General features: G+C 40.1%; 1 protein-coding gene and 1 long non-coding RNA gene across 2 annotated transcripts; one reads left to right on the top strand and one right to left on the bottom strand.

The window, feature by feature from the left end:
- Positions 1–437: 437 nt before the first annotated feature.
- Positions 438–20,799, bottom strand: LOC117507238. The gene is made up of 3 exons (XR_004559652.1): positions 20,722–20,799; positions 9,311–9,314; positions 438–451 (listed from the first exon to the last, which is right to left on the bottom strand). It is a non-coding gene; the product is annotated as an uncharacterized LOC117507238 (long non-coding RNA).
- rplp0 (ribosomal protein, large, P0) lies at positions 7,833–16,885 on the top strand. The gene is made up of 8 exons (XM_034167061.1): positions 7,833–7,872; positions 10,106–10,213; positions 11,789–11,964; positions 12,183–12,270; positions 12,922–13,068; positions 13,199–13,384; positions 16,215–16,355; positions 16,651–16,885. Exons 2-8 carry the CDS (start codon positions 10,160–10,162, stop codon positions 16,804–16,806), a joined length of 948 nt encoding a protein of 315 aa, XP_034022952.1. The 5' UTR covers positions 7,833–7,872; positions 10,106–10,159; the 3' UTR covers positions 16,807–16,885.
- Positions 20,800–20,824: the final 25 nt, after the last annotated feature.

The raw sequence follows: 20,824 nt of genomic DNA, 5'->3' as shown, positions 1-20,824 counted from the left end.
TTTATTTTAATAAATTCGCAAAAATATCATGAAAACCTTTTTCACATTGTCATTATGGGTGGGGTATTGTGTATACAATTTTGAGGGGAAAAAAAAGAATTGCAACCGTTTTGGAATAAAGTTTCTCCTTTATTTCAGGGTAACCACAGCAGATCTGCATGTTGATTTGGCAAAGGTTTTGGCAAAGTCTTTACCTGAAAGAACTTCATGTTACATAGAGAATGTGCATGGGTAGGACTTGAACTATGAACCTTCCACAATGGAAAACTGGAAATCACACTTAGCCACCACCACTGTCCCATATATGTGTAGGTGCTGGTCATATAATTAGAATATCATGAAAAAGTTGATTTATTTCAGTAATCCCATTCAAAAAGTGAAACTTGTATATTATATTTATTTATTATTAATTTATTGTTTATTTTATGAGAACAGACTGTCTATACATGGACTGCTCCATAAAAAATAAATAAATAAACGGAGTTGTGATCCTCTCCAAAGAAGAGTTTGTGTTCTTGAGTTTTTGTCCAGCAAAAGATTCAAACAAACACCAGAGTGAAGTTGGTTAACACTTACTAGTTTCTTATTCAGACACTTATTCAGCATTTTTTTTTTAGTGAAGTTCATTACCAGTTACTTGTAACTGATTCACTTATTCGGCATTTCATTTATTTATTTATTTATCCTATGGATCCACAGAGATACAAAATATAGGAATTGGGGCTGAAATTACGAATATGCGCAAATTTATGTCCATTCCAGTCCAACCATTTTAATCGGTGGGATAAAAAAAACTTATTTTTCCTTCTGCCCAGTTGTAAGCTACAATTAGCTCAACATGGAGCTAACCGCCCGCATCAGGTGTCGGACACAGCGGGAACCGAACCCGAGTTGATGGCTCTGTAGGAGAGCGTCTCTAACCGCTGTGCCACCTGATAGGGATGACATAAATGTTAAATGTGCACAGAAAAAGCCTGCACTCCCTGCAAGAAAATCATTCAAGCAAACACCAGAGGGAAGTTGGTTACCACTTACTAGTTTCTTATTCAGACACTTATTCTGCATTTTTTAAATTTTTTTTTTTTTTGGCCATGGCTATTCGCACGGCAAGACTCTGGAGGCAAAATGCGATATGTTTGTGTGACCGCAGGACCTTAGTGGCCGGGACGGCGGTGGGATTGAACCCGGATGGCTCGCACTAAAGACGAATCCTCTACCAGGTCAGCCAAAGGCGATTTCTCCGTTAACCAAGCTAGCGGGAACGTCTCTTCAATCAGGACCCAGGGACCTTCATCCCGCTACATTTGTTTATACCCGTCCACACGTCTTTCATTAAAAAAATCTTTAACAGTGGAATATCTGGATAAAATGCTGAAACCGACTTCTTCTGAAACTTCTCTGTTCTCTCACGACGTCCTGGATCAATAGAGCCTGAAATGTGGAGGTTTTCAGCTTGAAACAGGCTGACGACGGCGCCTGGGACTGCTGCGCGACGTCTCGCACCGTGGGAAGTCCTTAAAGCGACAGTATCACCTCAAAATCTCTCATCAGCCGTTAAAATTTTCACTGAAAACCAGCTTAATTTTTCGAACCGTGTCCACTTTGATGTGTCTCACAGGTTTAGAAAAAATTTTGATCAAACAAAGCGCCAGTCTCTCAGCAACTTCTCAGACAAAGGAATTCCGACGAGGGGCTGGATGACTCCTCCCACAAGGAGTGCTCACAGGCAAATGACGTCACCGACAGGGGTGGAAAAACTCACGCATGCGCACGAGGGTTCAAGCATGTCTGACGTAAAAACATATGAATGAAATCCATATAGTTTTTGAAAAAATAAAAAAGGACCTATACTTTATTGACAGCCCTCGTATTTTTCGACCATTTTTAGATGGTTTATTTTTTTTTTCACACAGATACACACTACTCGCTTTTAAATGATACATATATGTTAGGGTCACTCAAATATTTTGGATTGACAAAGTTGATTAAGGATAAATATATAATGTTGAACTTTTTGTCGTACCGATCAGGTAGCACAGTGGTTAGAGACGCTCTCATACAGAGCCGTCATCTCGGGTTCGGTTCCCGCTGTGTCTGACACCTGATGCGGGCGCTTAGCTCCATGTTGAGCTAATTGTAGCTTACAATTGGGTGGAACGAAAACAAATAGTTTTTTTTTTCGTCGATTTAAGTGTTTGGACTAGACTGGACATAAATTTGCACACATATTCGTAATTTCAGCCCCATTTCCTATATTTTGTATCTCTGTGGATCAATTGGATGGCATTCATACGAAAAAAAATAAATCAATAAAATAAAAATAAGATGCTGAATAAGTGAATCAGTTACAAGTAACTGGTAATGAACTTCACAAAAAAAAAAAAAAAAAGCCGAATAAGTGTTTAAATAAGAAACTAGAAAGTGGTAACCAACTTCACTCTGGTGTTTGTGTGAATCTTTTGCTGGACAAAAACTCATGAACACGGACTCTTCTTTGGAGAGGATCACAACTCCATTTATTTATTTATTTTTTATGGAGCAGTCCATGTATGAACAGTCTGTTCTCAAACAAGCACAGCGAGCTTTGTCGGATCCTTCCCACATCCTGAGTATAAACTCCTACCGTGTGGTTATTGGCGATACAGAGTCCCTCAGTGCAGACGCCTTATTAAGGGTTCAAATCCCACAAAACTTCGAAGAGGTCTCAGTAACATTGAGACGCTCTGATCGGGCTGCACTTTAACCGCTGCACATGGACAACACCATTAACATCACAACATAAAATTATTTTTATATTGTGCCTAAAGCTCTCATGAATATATTCTGTGGGTTTATAGACGTTGTTATTGTGTTTGTTTTATGTAAACATCTGAGAATCACAGGGTGTCTTTCTGTTATTTTCAGTGGGAGCTGCTGTGAGCTTCACTCGCTTCCTGATCATGTCATTCATACTTTTCATGTTCATACTTTTCAGTTGGCTTACATTTCTAGAAATCCTTTTTTTTTTGTATTGGTCTTAAGTAAAATTCAACTTTTCTGAGATGCTGACTTTGTAATGTTCATTGGTTGTTAGTTATAATCATCAAAATTAAAATAAGTAAACACTTGAAATATATCCGTCTGTGTGAAATGAATAAATATAGTATATAAGTTTCACTTTTTGAATGGGATTACTGAAATAAATCAACTTTTTCATGATATTCTAATTATATGACCAGCACCTACACATATATGGGGCAGTTGTGGTGGCTAAGTGGGATTTCCAGTTTTCCATTGTGGAAGGTTCATAGTTCAAGTCCCACCCATGCCCATTCTCTATGTAACATGAAGTTATACCAGTCTTTTCCTGAAAGAAAACCTTTGCCAAATCGACATGCAGATCTGCTGTGGTTACCCTGAAATAAAGGAGAAACTGAAGGGATTTGCTATCTTTAATGCTGCATAAAATGTGGCATTGAACTCTGTGTCGCCCCCCCCCTCCAACACACACACACACACACACACACACACACACACACACACACACACACACACACACACACACACATTGCTTTCACAGATCATGAGATAATCCTCCTGATATAATTTTTTTTCTCTCATTAAACAAATAGACATGGCTCGTTTATTCCAGAGTCTCCTGTTCTCTATAATACAGTCGCAGTGATATATATAATATTCCACTGAGGTAACTATCAACATTACAGTTGAGTGCAAAAGTTGTATCTCCTTACAATGCTAAAAGGACTAAAATATATAATTTTTAATTAATGTAATATTTAATGCCCTTGCAGCCAGTCTGATCCTGCCAGATCTCAGAAACTACGCAGAGTGGGTCCTGGTTAGTATCATCTCCACTCACCGTGTTTGGAAGATGAGAACAACCCCAAGAACACCTTCTAGCCATGAAGTACACTTAAAAAATGGCTCTTTGGATGAACTCGGTTCAATTATGTGCAGGATTTCCATCTAATAAATATATGTAGCCCCAACTCAAATAAAACACATCCATGCAAGATAATGTAATTTAGCTGGGACTATATATATATTCATTAGGTGGAATCCAATCCAGTGAGTCAGTTTTTTGAGTGATATCATTCAAACAAATGACTCTTTGGTTGAACTCAATTCAATTATGGGCAGGATTTCTATCTAATTAATATTTGTAGTCCCAACTAAATTAAATGAAATGATCTTGCATGCATGCATTTTATTTGAGCTAGCAGCCCGTGTAGTTGTTGCGCTGTGATCGCTTCCTCGTCTTTTCTAATGAAATATTGCTGAATTTATGTGGAAATGATTGTTGTACGATGGCTTCAGATATCTGTCGCTGAGATAGATGGTGACTGGAGTGTAGTTTGAAGCCGAAACAAGGTGATAATCGGTGAAATGCAGCTGATGACGCATGCACAGTGAAGGCAGACGGACCGAGTTTTAGGGCGGACCGTTTGGTTGGCGACACTGTCTAGTCAATGAAAGTGGTTCTCCTCCAATGTATTTTTTACATATTTATAATTATGTTATGTACTTACATTGAACTTCCTAAATAAAATCAAGAATGCATACACTCACATGTAATATAAAGATGATTTATTGCACCCTGCTGGAATGGGGTGTTTGTAGCAATGTTCGCTAATATCCATAGTTTTTCCAAACATATTTGTCCTATCAACATTTCATTTTGGCGCACAAAATACCCAAAATACATAAGTATACTAAATGGCAAATGTCAGCTGTCCCCAGTCGCATAGATGTAGAGCTTTTTGTTTTTTTCTGCATTTTGCTGCAAGCAGGTGCTTCCAATTTTGTACACATGCACAAACAGAGATGGTGGCAGAAGACATCAAAAGCAATACTCTTTTCACTGATGGTAACGGCAACATGACACTTTAGAAAACTGAGTAAACCAAGTGAACTACAAAAACACAATTATCAATAACACTAACAAAACCGTTAAACTAACATTAACCACAATAACAACATTTAAAACCCCGAACTGTGTCATAATATCTTGGTTTTAGTTAGCTTCTGAGTTAGTGTTTCTGCATTTGAATGTAATAAAATGTTCATGGTCTTTCTGAATTAACTCATAAAAAAAAACTAAAAGTAACAATTACAGTGAACACAAACCTGGTCAAACTTGTTGGACACCACAGAGAAGCAGGTAAGTCTCATGGTGGTTTCATGTGAATACTTGTGCCAGTTATTCATAGTTTATTTGCTGTAAACAAGATTAACACAGAGACAACACAAAATTATTGTATAAACAAACATCCTGCATTCAAGATGTCATAACTCCTTTAATATTTTTCGATTTTGATTATTATTTTTGTATTATTATTATTCGGCCGTGTCCATAACTCTCATTTCACTATTCGCAAGGCAAGACTCTGGTGGAAAAATGCCATATGTTTGTGTGACCGCAGGACCTTAGTGGCCGGGACGGCGGTGGGATTGAAGCCGGATGGCTCGCACTAAAGACCATTCCTCTACCAGGTCAGCCAAAGGGTAATTCTCCGTTAACCAAGCTAGCGGGAATGTCTCTTCAATAAGGACCTGGGACCTTCATCCCGCTACATTTGTTTATACAAGTAGTTCCAAGTTTTACCACCAGAGTCGTGCCGTGCGAATAGCCACTTCCTTTTTTTTTTTTAGTGAAGTTCATTACCAGTTGCTTGTAACTGATTCACTTATTCAGCATTTTATTTTTATTTTTATTTTATTTATTTATTTTTTCATATGAATGACATCCAATTGATCCACAGAGATACAAAATATATAGGAAATGGGGCTGAAATTACGAATATGTGTGCAAATTTATGTCCAGTCCAAACACTTAAATCGGTGAAAAAAAAAAAAAAAAAAACTATTTGTTTTCGTTCCGCCCAGGAGCCAACTGGCCGTATCAGGTGTCAGACACAATGGGAACTGAACCCGAGATGACGGCTCTGTAGGACAGCGTCTCTAACCGCTGTGCCACCTGATTGGGACGACAAAATGTTCAACATTTTATATTTATCCTTAATCAACTTTGTCAGTTGAAAATATTTTTGAAGTGTTGAGTGACACTAACATATATGTATCATTTAAAAGCAAGTAGTGTGTATCTGTGTGAAAAAATCAATAAACCGTCTAAAAACGGACAAAAAATAGAATGCAGAAGTACCGTCATAGCGAACAATACAGCCTTATATAGACATATATGCCATCTATTTTTCGACCATTTTTAGACGGTTTATTGATTTTTTTTTCACACAGATACACACTACTCGCTTTTAAATGATACATATATGTTAGTGTCACTTAAATATTTTGGATTGACAAAGTTGAGTAAGGATATATATATATATACAACGTTGAACTTTTTGTCGTCCCGATCAGGTGGAACAGCGGTTAGAGACGCTCTCATACAAGCCGTCATCTCGGGTTCGGTTCCCGCTGTGTCCGACACCTGATGCGGGCGGTTAGCTCCATGTTGATTAATTGTAGGTTACAATTTGGCGGAACGAAAACAAATAGGTTTTGTTTGTTGTTTTTTTTTGTCAATTTAAGTGTTTGGACTAGACTGGACATAAATTTGCACACATATTCGTAATTTCAGCCCCATTTCTTATATTTTGTATCTCTGTGGATCAATTGGATGGCATTCATACGAAAAAATAAATAAATAAAATAAAAATAAGATGCCGAATAAGTGATATCAGTTACAAGTAACTGGTAATGAACTTCACAAAAAAAAAGAAAAGCCGAATAAGTGTCTGAATAAGAAACTAGAAAGTGGTAACCAACTTCACTCTGGTGTTTGTGTGAATCTTTTGCTGGACAAAAACTCAAGTTGGGACAACTCCTAATGGCAACAGCCTTTAGGCTGTAGAAGAAGAAGATTGTAAGAGCTGAAAGTCTTTTCTGTAATTATTTTACGGTCCCAGTGGCTATTGTCTAAAATGCATCGGAGTGTCGTCGCTTGGTACTCTGTTCTCCTTGCTGAATAACTCACACTTATTTTCAACCACTTATCCAAGATCAGGTGGCAGGGCGCTGGAGCCTATCCCAGGAGTCATAGGACGTGAGGAAGAGTACACCCTGGACAGGGCACTAGTCTATCTCAGGGCCATATATAGACAGACAAACACATTGACACCTGCACACCTATGGACCTATTTAAAGTTTCCAGTTCACCTAACCTGCATGTCTTTGGATGAAGCCGGAGCACCCGGAGGAAGCCCACGCAAACATGAGGAGAACATGCAAACTCCACACAGAAAGGCCACAGGTGGACCTTGCTGTGTGCAAACCATTAACCCACCATGCTGCCCTGCTTAATAACTATATAAATCAGTGCAACAATTTTTTAAATTAAGGGGCAATAATTTCATATTTATTTGATTTGATTTTTATGTATTAAATAAACATGGATACATAAATATACAGGGTAACGCAAAAAATCATAAAGCGCTTGTTTCCATTGTGGCCTAACACTTTGATCATGTGAGACTAGATTGATCAGGTTTATACACATGACATGTTGAAATCTAAAGTCCTGCAATTTTAACGTGTCTGTATATTTGATTTTTGTATTTTATGTTCATTTGTGAGTTTTTGTAATATATGTTTGAGCCCTAGTGGTGGGTGTAAATTACGATAAAGTTCCAAACGTTTATGTACTCTGTTTTAGAAAAACTTGATTTCAGAAAATTTGGAGAACGAGAAAAAGGTGATTTGTTCCCTGATTGGTAACAGATTGATTGATGCCCTAACTATCCAATAGCTTTGGCATAAACGCCCATAACCTCGGTTCTGATTGGCTCCCTATATGATATATTTTCTTCTCACTTCCTGTTGCTTTCTCTTTCTTTCACGCGGTTCTCGTGTGCGGTAAGACTTTTCAGGATTTTTCCTCTTGTCGTTTGATTAAACTACGGCAAAACGTTGTTTACGTGGAATAATTAAGATACAAGTGATTTTGATGGTTGTTAATTATCTGTGTAGTTTCGATGAGTATGCATTTTATGGCCCCTTGCAGTGCGGTGATTCTGACTTACTCAAGTGCGGCCTGTTAGCTGTTCTTGTTAGCTTGCTAATGTTAGCAGTTTGACGTTAGCTGATGGCATGTGGCGGTCTGTTCGCCACTTCGTATACTTCTAACGTTATTAAAGCATAAGAAGGAATAATTCTTATGTGTTTCGACTCTACACTACACGGGTAAACCAGCAATTAATTGATAGAATCCATACACAATGTTTCTTGGCCCAGTTGATGAGAGGGAAATTATGGTAGTCAGCACATGTGAAAGCAAAAAGTCAACTGATCATAATGATGTACATATGGCCTTAGTAAAGCAAATAATTACAGAAATTGCTAAACGATTAACTTATATATTTAGTCATTTCAAACTGGAATTGTCTCAAATGGTATGAAAGTGACAAAAGTGATACCCCTATTCAAATCTGGTCACAAACATCTTTTCACTAACTACAGGTCGGTGTCTTTATTGTCACAATTTTCTAAGATATTGGAAAAACTTCATAACAGATTGGATAAATTTATTGAACGACACAACTTGCTTGACGACAGTCAATATGGGTTCAGAGCGAAAAGGTCCACTGCACTGGCTTTGTTTGATGTAATAGAAGAGATCAATAAACGTGGACTAAAGGGAATTAGTCATTGGTTTATTTATTAATCTAAGAAAGGCTTTCGACGCAGTTGATCACAACATATTATTTCAAAAGATGGAACTCTATGGGATCTGGGGAGTTGCTCTGAATTGGATTAAAAGCTGTTTACAAAACCGGAAGCAGTTTGTTGAATTTGGGGACTGCTGTTCGACATATCTGGACATCGTTTGTGGGGTTCCCCGAGGCTCAGTGTTGGGACCAAAATTATTTATTTTATATATCAGCGATTTATGTAAAGTTTCAGATGTGTTTAAAGCAGTTCTCTTTGCTGATTACACAAACCTTTTTTCAGGAGAGAATTTGCAACAGTTATTTGATTTAAGAGCTGAAATGATCAAGTTGAAGAGTTGGTTTAAAATTAATGAATTGTCACTAAATTAGTCTAAAACTAAAATATTTGGAAATTATCAAAAGGATGTACATATACAGTTAAACATAATTGGGGTAACACAGCATGTGTCAGAGAATAAGTTGTTAGGTGTGATTATTGATGATAGAATTAACTGGAAAGCTCATATTCAACATATTCAAAAGAAAACATCCAAAAGTATTGCAGTATTAAATAAGGCAAAGCACATTCTTGATGGCAGATCACTACACACTATTGTTTATTGATTGCACCTTACTTGACATACTGTGCTGAAGTCTGGGGCAATAACTATAAAACTACAGTGCAACCATTATTCATCCTTCAAAAAAGACCTTTAAGAATAATTCACAAGGCAGGGTATCGGGATCATACCAATCCATTGTTCATTAAATCGAAGATATTAAAAAACTTTATATGTTTTCATTCAAGACTGTTGATGTATAAAGCGAAAAATAAACAATTACCATTTAGATTTCAAGAATATTTTACGCAAAGAGCAGGAATGTATAATTTAAAGGGTTTGTATTATTTTAAAATTGCTGGCTCTGGGACAACCAGGAAATGCTTCTGTGTCTCCATTTGTGGTCCTAAAAAAATGGAATAATCTACCTGAGAAACTCAAGCAATGTCCACATATCAACCGGTTCAAATATTTATACAAAGAAATGGTATCCTCTAGATATGTATTCGATGAAAGTGGTCGAGTTGTGTTGCATGAAGGTTTTATACTTGAACATTTTCTACTGAAATATGTAGGTGGTAACCAGCTTGTACTGGGAGCTGTTAGGGAAATATTTTTCTTTTAATTGTAATTATGAGCTGCTGCTGTTCAGATTTTTAGAAATGAACGTTTATGAACAGGCACATATGCCTGGTTTGATTTGACTTCATGGAGGGGTGTAGGCGTTGATAAGCTTTGCTTCTGCCTACGCCTTTAGGCACTGTGTACATTGTTTATTTTTTCTTACTGTCTTTTTTTCTTTGACTACTTTGAGTTTTGTTGTTGTATATGAGTGAAATTTTGTTGCATGGGTGTCTAATAAATTCAATTCAATTCTAGGTACAACCTTGTCTTTAAACCAGCTGTTTAGCGATCCTTGGAAGCACTGCAAAGATGCCCAGGGAAGACAGGGCCACGTGGAAGTCCAACTATTTCTTGAAAATCATTGTAAGTGCTGTTTCATCTATTTTGAGTTAGTTTGACTAAATATTATCTTTCACATTTTGTGCGTTGTCAAAAGAGAATGTATTACAATTTCAAAAGTTATGTACACAAGAACTGAACCCTAAGGAACTGAGAGCACTGCTCTCTAAACCATTATAATAATTCGCCCTACTGAGATATCCCATAATCCTCTACGTGCCAGAGAGTTGCTGCAGTCTAAACAACATAGACAACAGTGGTTTTCAAAATGAGGCGTGAGTTGGGTATCATGAACCGGTTCTTTTCGATAATTAAATGATTAGATCCACCGACTTCAATAGCCTTTTTGCTTAGCAAGTCCCTTAGCGGTCCTTCAGAACGGCCCTTGTTTTTGAGGGTGTTTTATCAGGAAAATGATCATTTCTTTACGTTGATTACAGACCCTGTCTATAATCAAACGCTTCTGTAACGGCTCCGCTTTGAATCTTGAAACGAGGCAGTGATCTGATCCGCTGCTTCCTTGGTTCAGCTTCTTATCCCCTCTCAAAGCCATTTAAAAATGTCAATCGTGAGTCACTTCCGTGTGGATTAAAGTCACTAACTGGGACTCTTGTCGAGGGCTGAAACGATTAGTTGAGTAACTCAAATAATTCGATAACAAAAAATCTTCAAGGCAAATTATGTGCCTCGGAGCTTCATTTAAAGTTGTAGTACACATGCCAGGCCTGTGTGTGGCGCTGCAACATCCCCAGGAAAAAAAATAAAAGACTAGAGCATAACAGCTAATCAAATTAGCAGTGATAGCTACCGCTTATCAACGCAACACAGAGTAAAATAAAGCCTTTTAAGAGAAAGATGGGCCATGCTGATCATCTGAAATAGACTTGCTGTGCAAAACACACGGTCCGCTCTAGGTGAGTAGTGACCCAGCAGCTGGCTGCTGTCTGTCCACTCTTTCTTCTGTGTTTTCCTCAGACTCGCGCTGAGTGTTTCGGTTTTTAATTTTCGCTTTTGGGGGGGCAACACACAACACTTCACAAACACGGTAACTTAAATAAAAAATAAACCTGCCTGCGAGGCTTGCATGTTCAACCTCCATCTGAAATGCATCTGCTGAATCACAGAGAAAGGGGGATAAAAAAATCACACAGGGATCCAGTCCACCAACCTTTATAAAAAAAAACAAAAAACAACTTAGAAATGGTTAAATTTTTCAAGTTAAACAAAACAGAAAGCCACATCCCATTGCCAGTTCTGCAAAATGTCAACACTGGTGCACCGTCATTCTGTCATTGCTAATGTTGCTTAAAAACGCAAAAATACTTTTTATCCGATTACTCGATTAATCACCAGAATAATCAATAGAATACTGAATTATTAAAATAATCCATAGCTGCGGCCAAGATAATCCATCCCACCTCACAGGTGTGGCATCAAGATGCTCATTAGACAGCATGATTATTGCACAGATGTGCCTTAGGTTGGCACACTTCTCATACTACATGTAACATACACTATCTGTGCTATTAATGCTTTTTGTCTGACACAGATCTTTTTTGTGCGTGTGTGTGTGTGTGTGTGTGTGTGTGTGTGTTGCAGCAACTTCTGGATGATTACCCAAAATGTTTCATTGTGGGTGCAGACAATGTGGGCTCCAAGCAGATGCAGACCATTCGTCTGTCTCTGCGTGGCAAAGCAGTGGTGCTGATGGGTAAAAACACCATGATGCGCAAAGCCATCCGTGGCCACCTTGAGAACAATCCTGCTCTGGAGAAGTGAGTGGAGATGAAATAACTCTGTTAAACTTGCAGGATAAGTTACAGTGCAGCTTGTGTGGTGCTGTGTTGTCGTTCCCCCTGCACACAGAAAAGTGTTTCCAGCTATCCCTGTTTGTCTATACCCCGACAGCCAGGGACGCAAGGTCTCAGACAGTCTCCATTTTTGTTCATTGGGAAAGTCGGTGTGTCTAACAGGTGATATCTTTAATTGCTAGGCTCCTACCTCACATTAAAGGAAATGTGGGCTTTGTCTTTACCAAAGAGGACCTGGCTGAGGTCAGAGATATGCTGCTGGCCAACAAGGTAAAGCAACCTCTCTGGTTATCCAAATACATGATTGTGTTGCCTACAAGATGTCTGCATTTTTTTTGTGTGTGTTTGGGATCATTTCAAAGATTTATTTTGAAGACTTAAAATGACATGACAGAAAATAATGGCGTAGAGGTATGTTGGTCTATCCTATGCAGTCCTTGAGCACATGATGCACACATTTATCTGTCTGCATCTCTGTCATGTCCTATGTGCAGCTATTTTTGGGAGGATAACTTGTGTAAATTGTGAAGCATTGCAGATGCCAGGGAACAGAAAAGAATCTTTGAAACACTTTGGTGCATGATCTCCAGAATCTATAATGTTGTTGCAATGTCTATCCTGCTTAGCGTGTACATCGACATGAGTGTAAAAGCAGATGTGTGACGTTTGGTAATGTATCAACAAAATGCAGGATTAGTTACAGTGCAGCTGTTGCGGTGCTGTGTTGTCGTTCCCCCTGCAAATAGTAACTTGTTTCCCGCTATCCATGTCTGTCAGCAATCCATGACAGCCCGGGACCTATGGTCTCAAACAGTGTTGTCAACAGGACATTACAGTGTTTATTAAACTTTATGAACCTTGGATCATCTCCTTCTTTTTCGCACTCAGCAAAGTGACATCCTGTCTTTCTTTCATACCCAGGTGCCAGCAGCTGCCCGAGCTGGAGCCATCGCTCCCTGTGAGGTCATGGTGCCAGCCCAGAACACTGGTCTGGGTCCTGAGAAAACCTCTTTCTTTCAGGCTCTCGGTATAACCACCAAGATCTCCAAGGGCACCATTGAAATCTTGGTGAGTTCGATGATGTGAACTGCTTTGACTCATTTATCTAATGCAAGAAGGTTGTGGTGTGACTTAATTGAAATGTGTTGAAAATGACGTTGGGAGCTTAGGCAGAGGTGTTAACAGTTCTTTCTCTTAGAGCGACGTCAATCTGATCAAGACTGGCGACAAGGTTGGTGCCAGCGAGGCCACACTGCTCAACATGCTGAATATCTCACCATTCTCCTTCGGACTCATCATCCAGCAGGTGTATGACAACGGCAGCGTTTACAGTCCTGAGGTGCTCGACATCACAGAGGCTGCTCTGCATGCCAGGTTCCTGGAGGTGAGTTGTTTTTTTAATATATATATATATATATATATACACATTGGTGACACTGTATAGCAGAGTGCCAGTCCTTTATAAAGTGGCTTGCTGAATAGACTGTTATGTTATTTGGCACATGTGCACTAAGTACTCCGCAAGTCACTCATGTGGAACACCTTGGGGAGCAAAGTGATTTAATGAGGACATCTGTGCTCTGCGCAACTACCTGGACATGGTTGAATCAATGGATGACACTGGAAAATGTCTAATTTGCCCAAAGAAGGGTGGACAAAGTCTGTTAAACGTGTCCCAGGTGTGACAGTTGGAGACACAATTTCGTAGAAAATATTGGCACAGATGGCTGTAATCATGTACGCACTGTGCACACCTTTTTTTCATGGCTTTATTCATGAAAATCTTTCAATTTTACAATAAAAATAGCTTGTGTGAAACGCCATTTAATGTCTTGATTCAAATGTGCTTGGCCCAAATGATAACTTTCTTTAGAGAGGGTGCTGGGAAAACGGCAGTGTTTTCCATCACGGAGCGTTCCCAGGTAAATTGTAGCAATCTATAAAAATGCAAAGTTTAATTCATTCATCAATAACATTCAACAATACTGCTCCAGTCATGATAGGAAAGCACCAACTCAATATTTTTGAGATATTTAAAAACCGTAAATGATGCACTGTAAGCAGCTGAACTTGACCTCACCTCAGACCTCATGGTTGCTCAGCTTGTCGTCTCTTCCCAGCCAAAGTATCCCTGTCAGAGGGGCTGTCGGTCTTGGATCTAGGTAGTGTCAGTGTCCTTGGCCTGCACTCTGGAGTGTTTTGGATAAATATGCACTTAACGCTTCCCACCCGCATGCTGACAGTGGTGCTGGGAGTTCATGCTGTGTCACGCAAGATTTATGCACCACTGAGCATGCGCAGCTGTGCTGGTGGTCCGTTAAACAAAACGTGAAAACCAAAGAATTCCATGTGGTGACTTTTCTCAATACGAGGGCCATCTCCTGAGTGAAACCGAAGCGGACAAACTTGTTACATGAGCTGTGATTTTCAAGTTTAGGGTGTTCCCGCTCTCTGTTTTCCTGGATAATTATTTTTTCACGCTGTTAAGAGTTTTGGAGTGCTCCCGGAGCGTAAGTGAAGGCGGTCTGTGAAACCTTCAGGCTGCATGTAAAAGTAAACACAGCTTGTGACAAACGGCTGTGGAGTGATAGCTGCACTTATAAATAAGCTGCAGCCTGTTGATTAAAAACTCCTCAAATCCAAATAAAGGCATTTTTTGAATAGGTAAACATGATTCTCAAAGTGTGCGTCCTTTCGCTTCATCTGTGGAGGTGGAGAGCAGTGTTTAAAAAAAAATACAAACACTGCTAAACTTTAAATGCGCAATAAGTCTGTTTCAGATGATCAGCGTAGACCCTTTCTCTTCAAAGGCTTTATTTTACTCAGGGTGCAGCTTTGTAAACTTGTAGCATCGGCTGCTGCATTGATTAGCTCTTACATGATGCGCGTCCTCTATGGTCTTCTGTTTTTTCTGGGAGCATTATAATGCCACATACAGGCCTGGCGTATGTATTAGTGTTATCGGGTCGGTCACAATCAAGGCTATAGATACAAAATACAGATGTTATATCAGAAACACTAAATCATATTTACTTTCAGTATCTGCATATGAAAAAAACTTCATGTTGCTGAAAAAATGGTTTGATTAATCCTATTTAACAAGTTATGACCAGAAACGTGGTGCATTTTTAAATGAAATAAGGTGTTATTCTGTGTCACTTTAAAATTGATGCAGCATGTTTTATTGTATAACAATAAAGGTGTGATAGTCTTTTATGTAAATGTTTTTCTGTGATATAAACAAATACCTGTTTTCTATTTTCAGAAAATTTCATCAATTTCAGGTGATCCGAGAGACAGCTACATAGTTTTACAGAAATGAGTTACGCCGTTGTAAAATTTAATTTTCAAAACAATATTGAATGGGAATGCTGAATGAAAACAATAAAAAGTCATCCTTTGGTTTTTAAATAATGTTATTTGAAGTCTCAAGGGTGTCTAAAAAAAATAAAGATTTAATGCGGCCGGAGCAATATTTTGTTTTTGGCGATGATCGCACTGCATGGTCGCAGATGTGCAGAAAATCCTGTAGAGTCTGTGACATACCTATATTTAAAAATAATAGCATGGTGAATGTAACTTGGGTAGTTTTATTGTCCTATGTTAGGATAATTAGAGGACATAAGTTGAATGGAGTAAATAATTAGGTCATATACCTGTTATGATGAAGGCTATAGGTAGCACCGTGTCACGGACTCTACCTATGTAGAGTCTGTGATATATAGTTTTAAAATAGTACATGGATGAGTCTACGAGTATCCATGATGAAGTGCTCTATCTATATTGAAGAATACAGTTCAAGCCTTATAACCAAAACATACCAATTTTTTTAAGTAAATAGTAAAATAAGTGACTCTTGTATTAAGGATATCCTTTCTATTGTAGAGTCCGTGACGGTCAAAATGTGACTTGAGGGCATGCCCCCTGACCCCCCCTTAGAGGACTTTGTGCCTTCTGCTCTCATGTTGCACCGCTTTGCCGTACAATCCATCCAACTTCAAAAAAAAAAAAAAATTGTTCTCGCCAGCACCCTTGCGTGCACATTCAGAATGTAGCAACTGTCTATTCTGTTCACCTTAAATTCAGTGTTTTTGGCTGTATGTTGCATTCCACAGCCATCACTGGCTCTAACCATTAAGGTTCTTCTGTCAGTGATCTGGTACTGTTTGTCACCATGTGTAGGTTCTTGTGTTCTGACTTTACTATTGCTTCAGGGTGTGCGAAACATTGCTAGTGTGTGTCTGGAGATTGGATACCCCACTTTGGCTTCTGTCCCGCACTCCGTCATCAATGGCTACAAGCGAGTCCTGGGTGTTGCTGTGGAGATGGACTATTCCTTCCCTCTGGCAGACAAGGTACGGCGACGGGAATTTTAACCAGTATATTCCCTAACCTGCAGGATAGGTTTCGGTGTTGCTGCCGCAGTGCTGCACTGACGATCACCCTGCAAAAAAGCAACTTGTTCTCATTTATACCCTGTCACAGTGTGCTAGTAGACTGGTATACTTGGTTTCAGACAGTCTTACGGAGGTTGTGCTAAAATAGTTGAATAAAATAAACAGTCAAATCTCTCATAATGTTCAACACAACTAACATTAGCCTCAGATCATCAGGATGCTCTGTGTGCAGTAATGTTTTTCCCCATAACAGGTTAAAGCCTACCTGGCTGACCCATCTGCCTTTGCTTCAGTGGCAGCACCGGCAGCAGCTGCTGAGACGGCAGCAGCTCCAGCTGCTACTAAGGAGGAAGTTAAAGAGGAGTCTGAAGAATCAGATGACGACATGGGCTTTGGCCTATTCGACTAATACGCATACGGCCAGCAGAACTGTTACTGGCTCACATAAGATGGTCAGCATGATCTAATAAAGTCCCTGATTGGCTCAATGTGTTTGTTTTTAGTCTGAGTGGCTGGTGGATCTTATGATGGTGTACATTCGCATTGCCCTGTTTGCGTTATTTAACATACTGAAGCATAATGTTTTGGTGATTACGTGACAATTGGGTACAAAAGTATTTTGACCTTTTTTCTTTTGTAGTGTGCTATCAGTAAATAGTGATAATGAAGTACTGCAAATGCAATAATGGTAGACTCCAAAACTACTCCAGAGATGAAGTTAATGAACTAAAATAAAGCAGTTCTGTAACAAGAGTAATCTGAGATTTCTGATGTCCACCAAGGGTTGATGAGGAGTCAAATGTGATTCACATCATGATCTGGATTCCACAGTACAATAATTGCATACTGATCCAGAATGGTCTGACTGAAAAAAGCTGCAGTGTATATTTAATTCACAAGCTGAAACTAAATGGTGTCTTCCTGATCTTAATTTTGACATGATCCTTAGAAGCCCATAAAGTGAAATCTTGAGCCTGAATCCAAATCACCTCCAAAATTCAGTGGAGTCTTCCATGCCCCAATATCTGTGGTAAAAATTTAGAATCTGCAGCGGGTTTGACTTTTTTTTTTTTTTTTTGCTACTTCCTAGTAGTTTGAAAAGCTGCTGCTGCTGCTTCACGGCATGAAAAGTGAGCTGTGGTGATTTTGGCAACTGGTGAGGACGGTACCTGGGAATCTACTGAAAGTCTAAAGGCACATCCAAGTGGAATAGTGGGGCGGCATAGCAGAACAATTATTTGTTGAAATGAGGTTTAATAAATGGAATTGTTTTAACTATTGAATGCTTGGTCTCCATAAAGGTCAAACTGTACAAACTGAAACTGACCTTTGTCAATATTTCTGCTGTTTTTACCCCATCACGAAATTCAGTCATATGGTTCATACTATACCTTTTTGGAGTCATGGTCAGGCAAATGTAGTTTTCAACATGATTGGAGCATTTTTTTTTTTTTTGACCCCTGTAGCTCATGGTCGGCTCCAGGATTGATCCATGTCTGAAAATAAACAGTTCATTTAGAATATGTGTACCAATTTCCATGCTTTTTTCACAAAATGAGCCATTTTTATGAAAGTTGTAGCTATGCTGCACCACTAGAAGGCTCCAGGGAAGACAGGACATGCTGGATAGATTTTGGAGCCATTCAAGAATGTTTTGGGATACCCCACAAAGTTGAGAGAGCAGGAAATATTGCTGGTTAATTTAATGGTAAATAATTGTTTGGCAGTTTGTACATGAAGAAAAGTTTAAAAAGTGCACAATGCAAAAGCTTTAATTAGTAGAAATGTTTTTATTTACTTCATCACAAGTCCAGCTGAGCCACATCCTGACTGAAGCAACAAGCTGGTTCAAATGAATTCAGTTTAATAGTATGCTTTACAACCTCACCTGATATTGTACATAAATATTAACCATGTAACTGAAACTAAATGGTGTCTTTCATCCACCGCAGGATGGATGAAATCCATCCTGAGTACCTTGTCTCTGGATGTTGTGGGACTGTCTTGGCTGACACGCCTCTGCAACATCGCGTGGCGATCGGGACAGTGCCTCTGGATTGGCAGACCGGGGTGGTGGTCCCTCTGTTTAAGAAGGGGGACCGGAGGGTGTGTTCCGACTAGGGGGATCACACTTCTCAGCCTCCCCGGTAAGGTCTATTCCAGAGTACTGGAGAGGAGAATTCGACCGATGGTCAAACCTCGGAGTTTGCCCAACCAGTCCACGTGTTTTGTGGATCTGGAGAAGGCGTTCAATCGTGTCCCTCGGTGCACCCTGTGGGGGGTGCTCTGGGAGTACAGGGTCCGGGGTCCTTTGCTAAGGGCTATCCGGTCCCTGTACGACCGCAGCAGGAGCTTGGTTCGCATTGCTGGTAGTAAGTCAAACCTGTTTCCAGTGCACGTTGGCCTCCACCAGGGTTGCCCTTTGTCACCGGTTCTGTTCATTATTTTTATGGACAGAATTTCTCAGCGCAGCCAGGGAATAGAGGGGGTCTGGTTTGGGAACCACAGAATCTCGTCTCTGCTGTTTGCGGACGATGTTCTGTTGGCTTCGTCAAATCCGGACCTTCAGCGTGCACTGGGGCGGTTTGCAGCCGAGTGTGAAGCGTCCGGGATGAAAATCAGCACCTCCAAATCCGAGGCCATGGTTCTCGACCGGAAAAGGGTGCTTTGCCCTTTTCAGGTCAGTGGAGTGTCCTTGCCTCAAGTGGAGGAGTTTAAGTATCTCAGGGTATTGTTCACAAGTGAGGGACGGATGTAGCGTGAGATCGATAGACGGATCGGTGCAGCATCTGCAGTGATGCGGTCGCTGTATCGGACCGTCATGGTGAAGAGAGCTGAGTAGGGGGCAAACCTCTCGATTTACCGATCGATCTACGTTCCGATCCTCACCTATGGTCATGAGATTTGGCTCAAGACCGAAAGAACGAGATCGCGAGTACAAGCGGCCGAGATGAGTTTCCTCCGTAGGGTGGCTGGGCGCTCCCTTAGAGATAGGGTGAGGAGCTCGGAGTTGAGCCGCTGCTCCTCCACGTCGAAAGGAGTCAGTTGAGGTGGCTCGGGCATCTTTTCCGGATGCCCCCTGGACGCCTCGCTGGAGAGGTGTTCTGGGCACGTCCCATTGGGAGGAGGCATCGGGGAAGACCCAGGACACGCTGGAGGGACTACATCTCTCGGCTGGCTTGGGAACGCATTGGGGTTCCCCTGGGGGAGGTGTGTGTGGATCGGGAGGTCTGGGCGGCTTTGCTTGAGCTGCTGCCCCCGCGACCCGACTCTGGATAAAGGGGAAGAAAATGAATGAATGGATGGATATTAACCATGTATGACTTTTTTTTAATTTTATTTTTGCAATTTCTGCATAGCTCTCAAATATAGTTTGTACCTTTAAACCTATTTGTCGATTGACAAAACCTTAGTACTTCAGGATAGAGCTGTTGTCAAGTTTACTATAATAATGCTAATACTACTAAATACTAATAATTTAACAAGTACTTTATTTCATGCACATTAATGAAAATGATTATTTCGGGAATACAAAAAGAATGCATTTATAGCAAGATTTATTGTCAGTGTATTGAAGGGGTCACAACAAAATGTGGGTTGCACTCCCCAAGACATATCTTAAGGACAAAATTTAAAATAGATTACAATCAAAAAGTAATCACCAATAACTGCATCAAGAGCCACCATGTGCAGACATAGCCAGGAAATGGGTTACAAGTGTTGCAATCCCAGTGTCAAGCCACTCCTGCACCAATGTCAGAAGCATCTTACCTGGCCTAAGGAGAGGAGGAACCAGACCATATTCCGCAGTAGGTCCAAGTCCTCTTTTCAGATAGAACTAATTTATGCATTTCATTTGGAAATTAAAGTCTCAGACTGTGGAGGAAGAGTGGAAGAGTCAGTCATGATTTGGGGTGCCATGTCATCTGCTGGTGTTGGTCCACTGTGTTTTATCAAGTCTGAAGTCCACACAGCTGCATAACGGGAGATTTTAAAGCACTTCATGCTTCCATCTGCTGACAAGCATTTTGGCAATAAAACATTTTTTGCAGGCAATGTGTGCATGTTGCCCTGAAATTAGGGGCTGATCCCCCCTAAAGATCTGATGCTGGATCAGCCCCTGGTTGATATGGACATAATGTAACAGTAACAACTGCCCTGTGTTGGTTGGTCCAACATAGTGCAGATCATCTCCAAAATGAAAAGATTGTTGTCTCATAGAAGCCATTCAATAACTGAATGTCACCCTGTGAGTGGTCGGGCGCTATGACGTCAAAGAGTGACCCACTTTAGCGGGTCACTGGGTTTTTAATGTTTTTATGACGCAATTTTGTGACGGACTGGCGACCTGTAGAGTGTATCCCGCCTCACGCGCTATGACTGCTGGGATAGGCTCCAACCCGGCGTAAGCGGTTGAAGGTGAGTGA

The sequence above is a fragment of the Thalassophryne amazonica genome, chromosome 3 (assembly GCF_902500255.1).
Source record: "Thalassophryne amazonica chromosome 3, fThaAma1.1, whole genome shotgun sequence".
NCBI classification, from domain to species: Eukaryota; Metazoa; Chordata; class Actinopteri; order Batrachoidiformes; family Batrachoididae; genus Thalassophryne; species Thalassophryne amazonica.
The sequence above is the reverse complement of the archived record's forward strand: the minus strand, read 5'-3'. Positions and strand labels throughout refer to the sequence as shown.

Coding starts and splice junctions, on each gene's coding strand:
- rplp0 (XM_034167061.1), top strand. CDS start 10,160: ATGCCCAGGGAAGACAGGGCCACGTGGAAGTCCAACTATTTCTTGAAA. Junction 10,214..11,788: donor ACTATTTCTTGAAAATCATT/GTAAGTGCTGTT, acceptor TGTGTGTTGCAG/CAACTTCTGGATGATTACCC. Junction 16,356..16,650: donor CCTTCCCTCTGGCAGACAAG/GTACGGCGACGG, acceptor TCCCCATAACAG/GTTAAAGCCTACCTGGCTGA.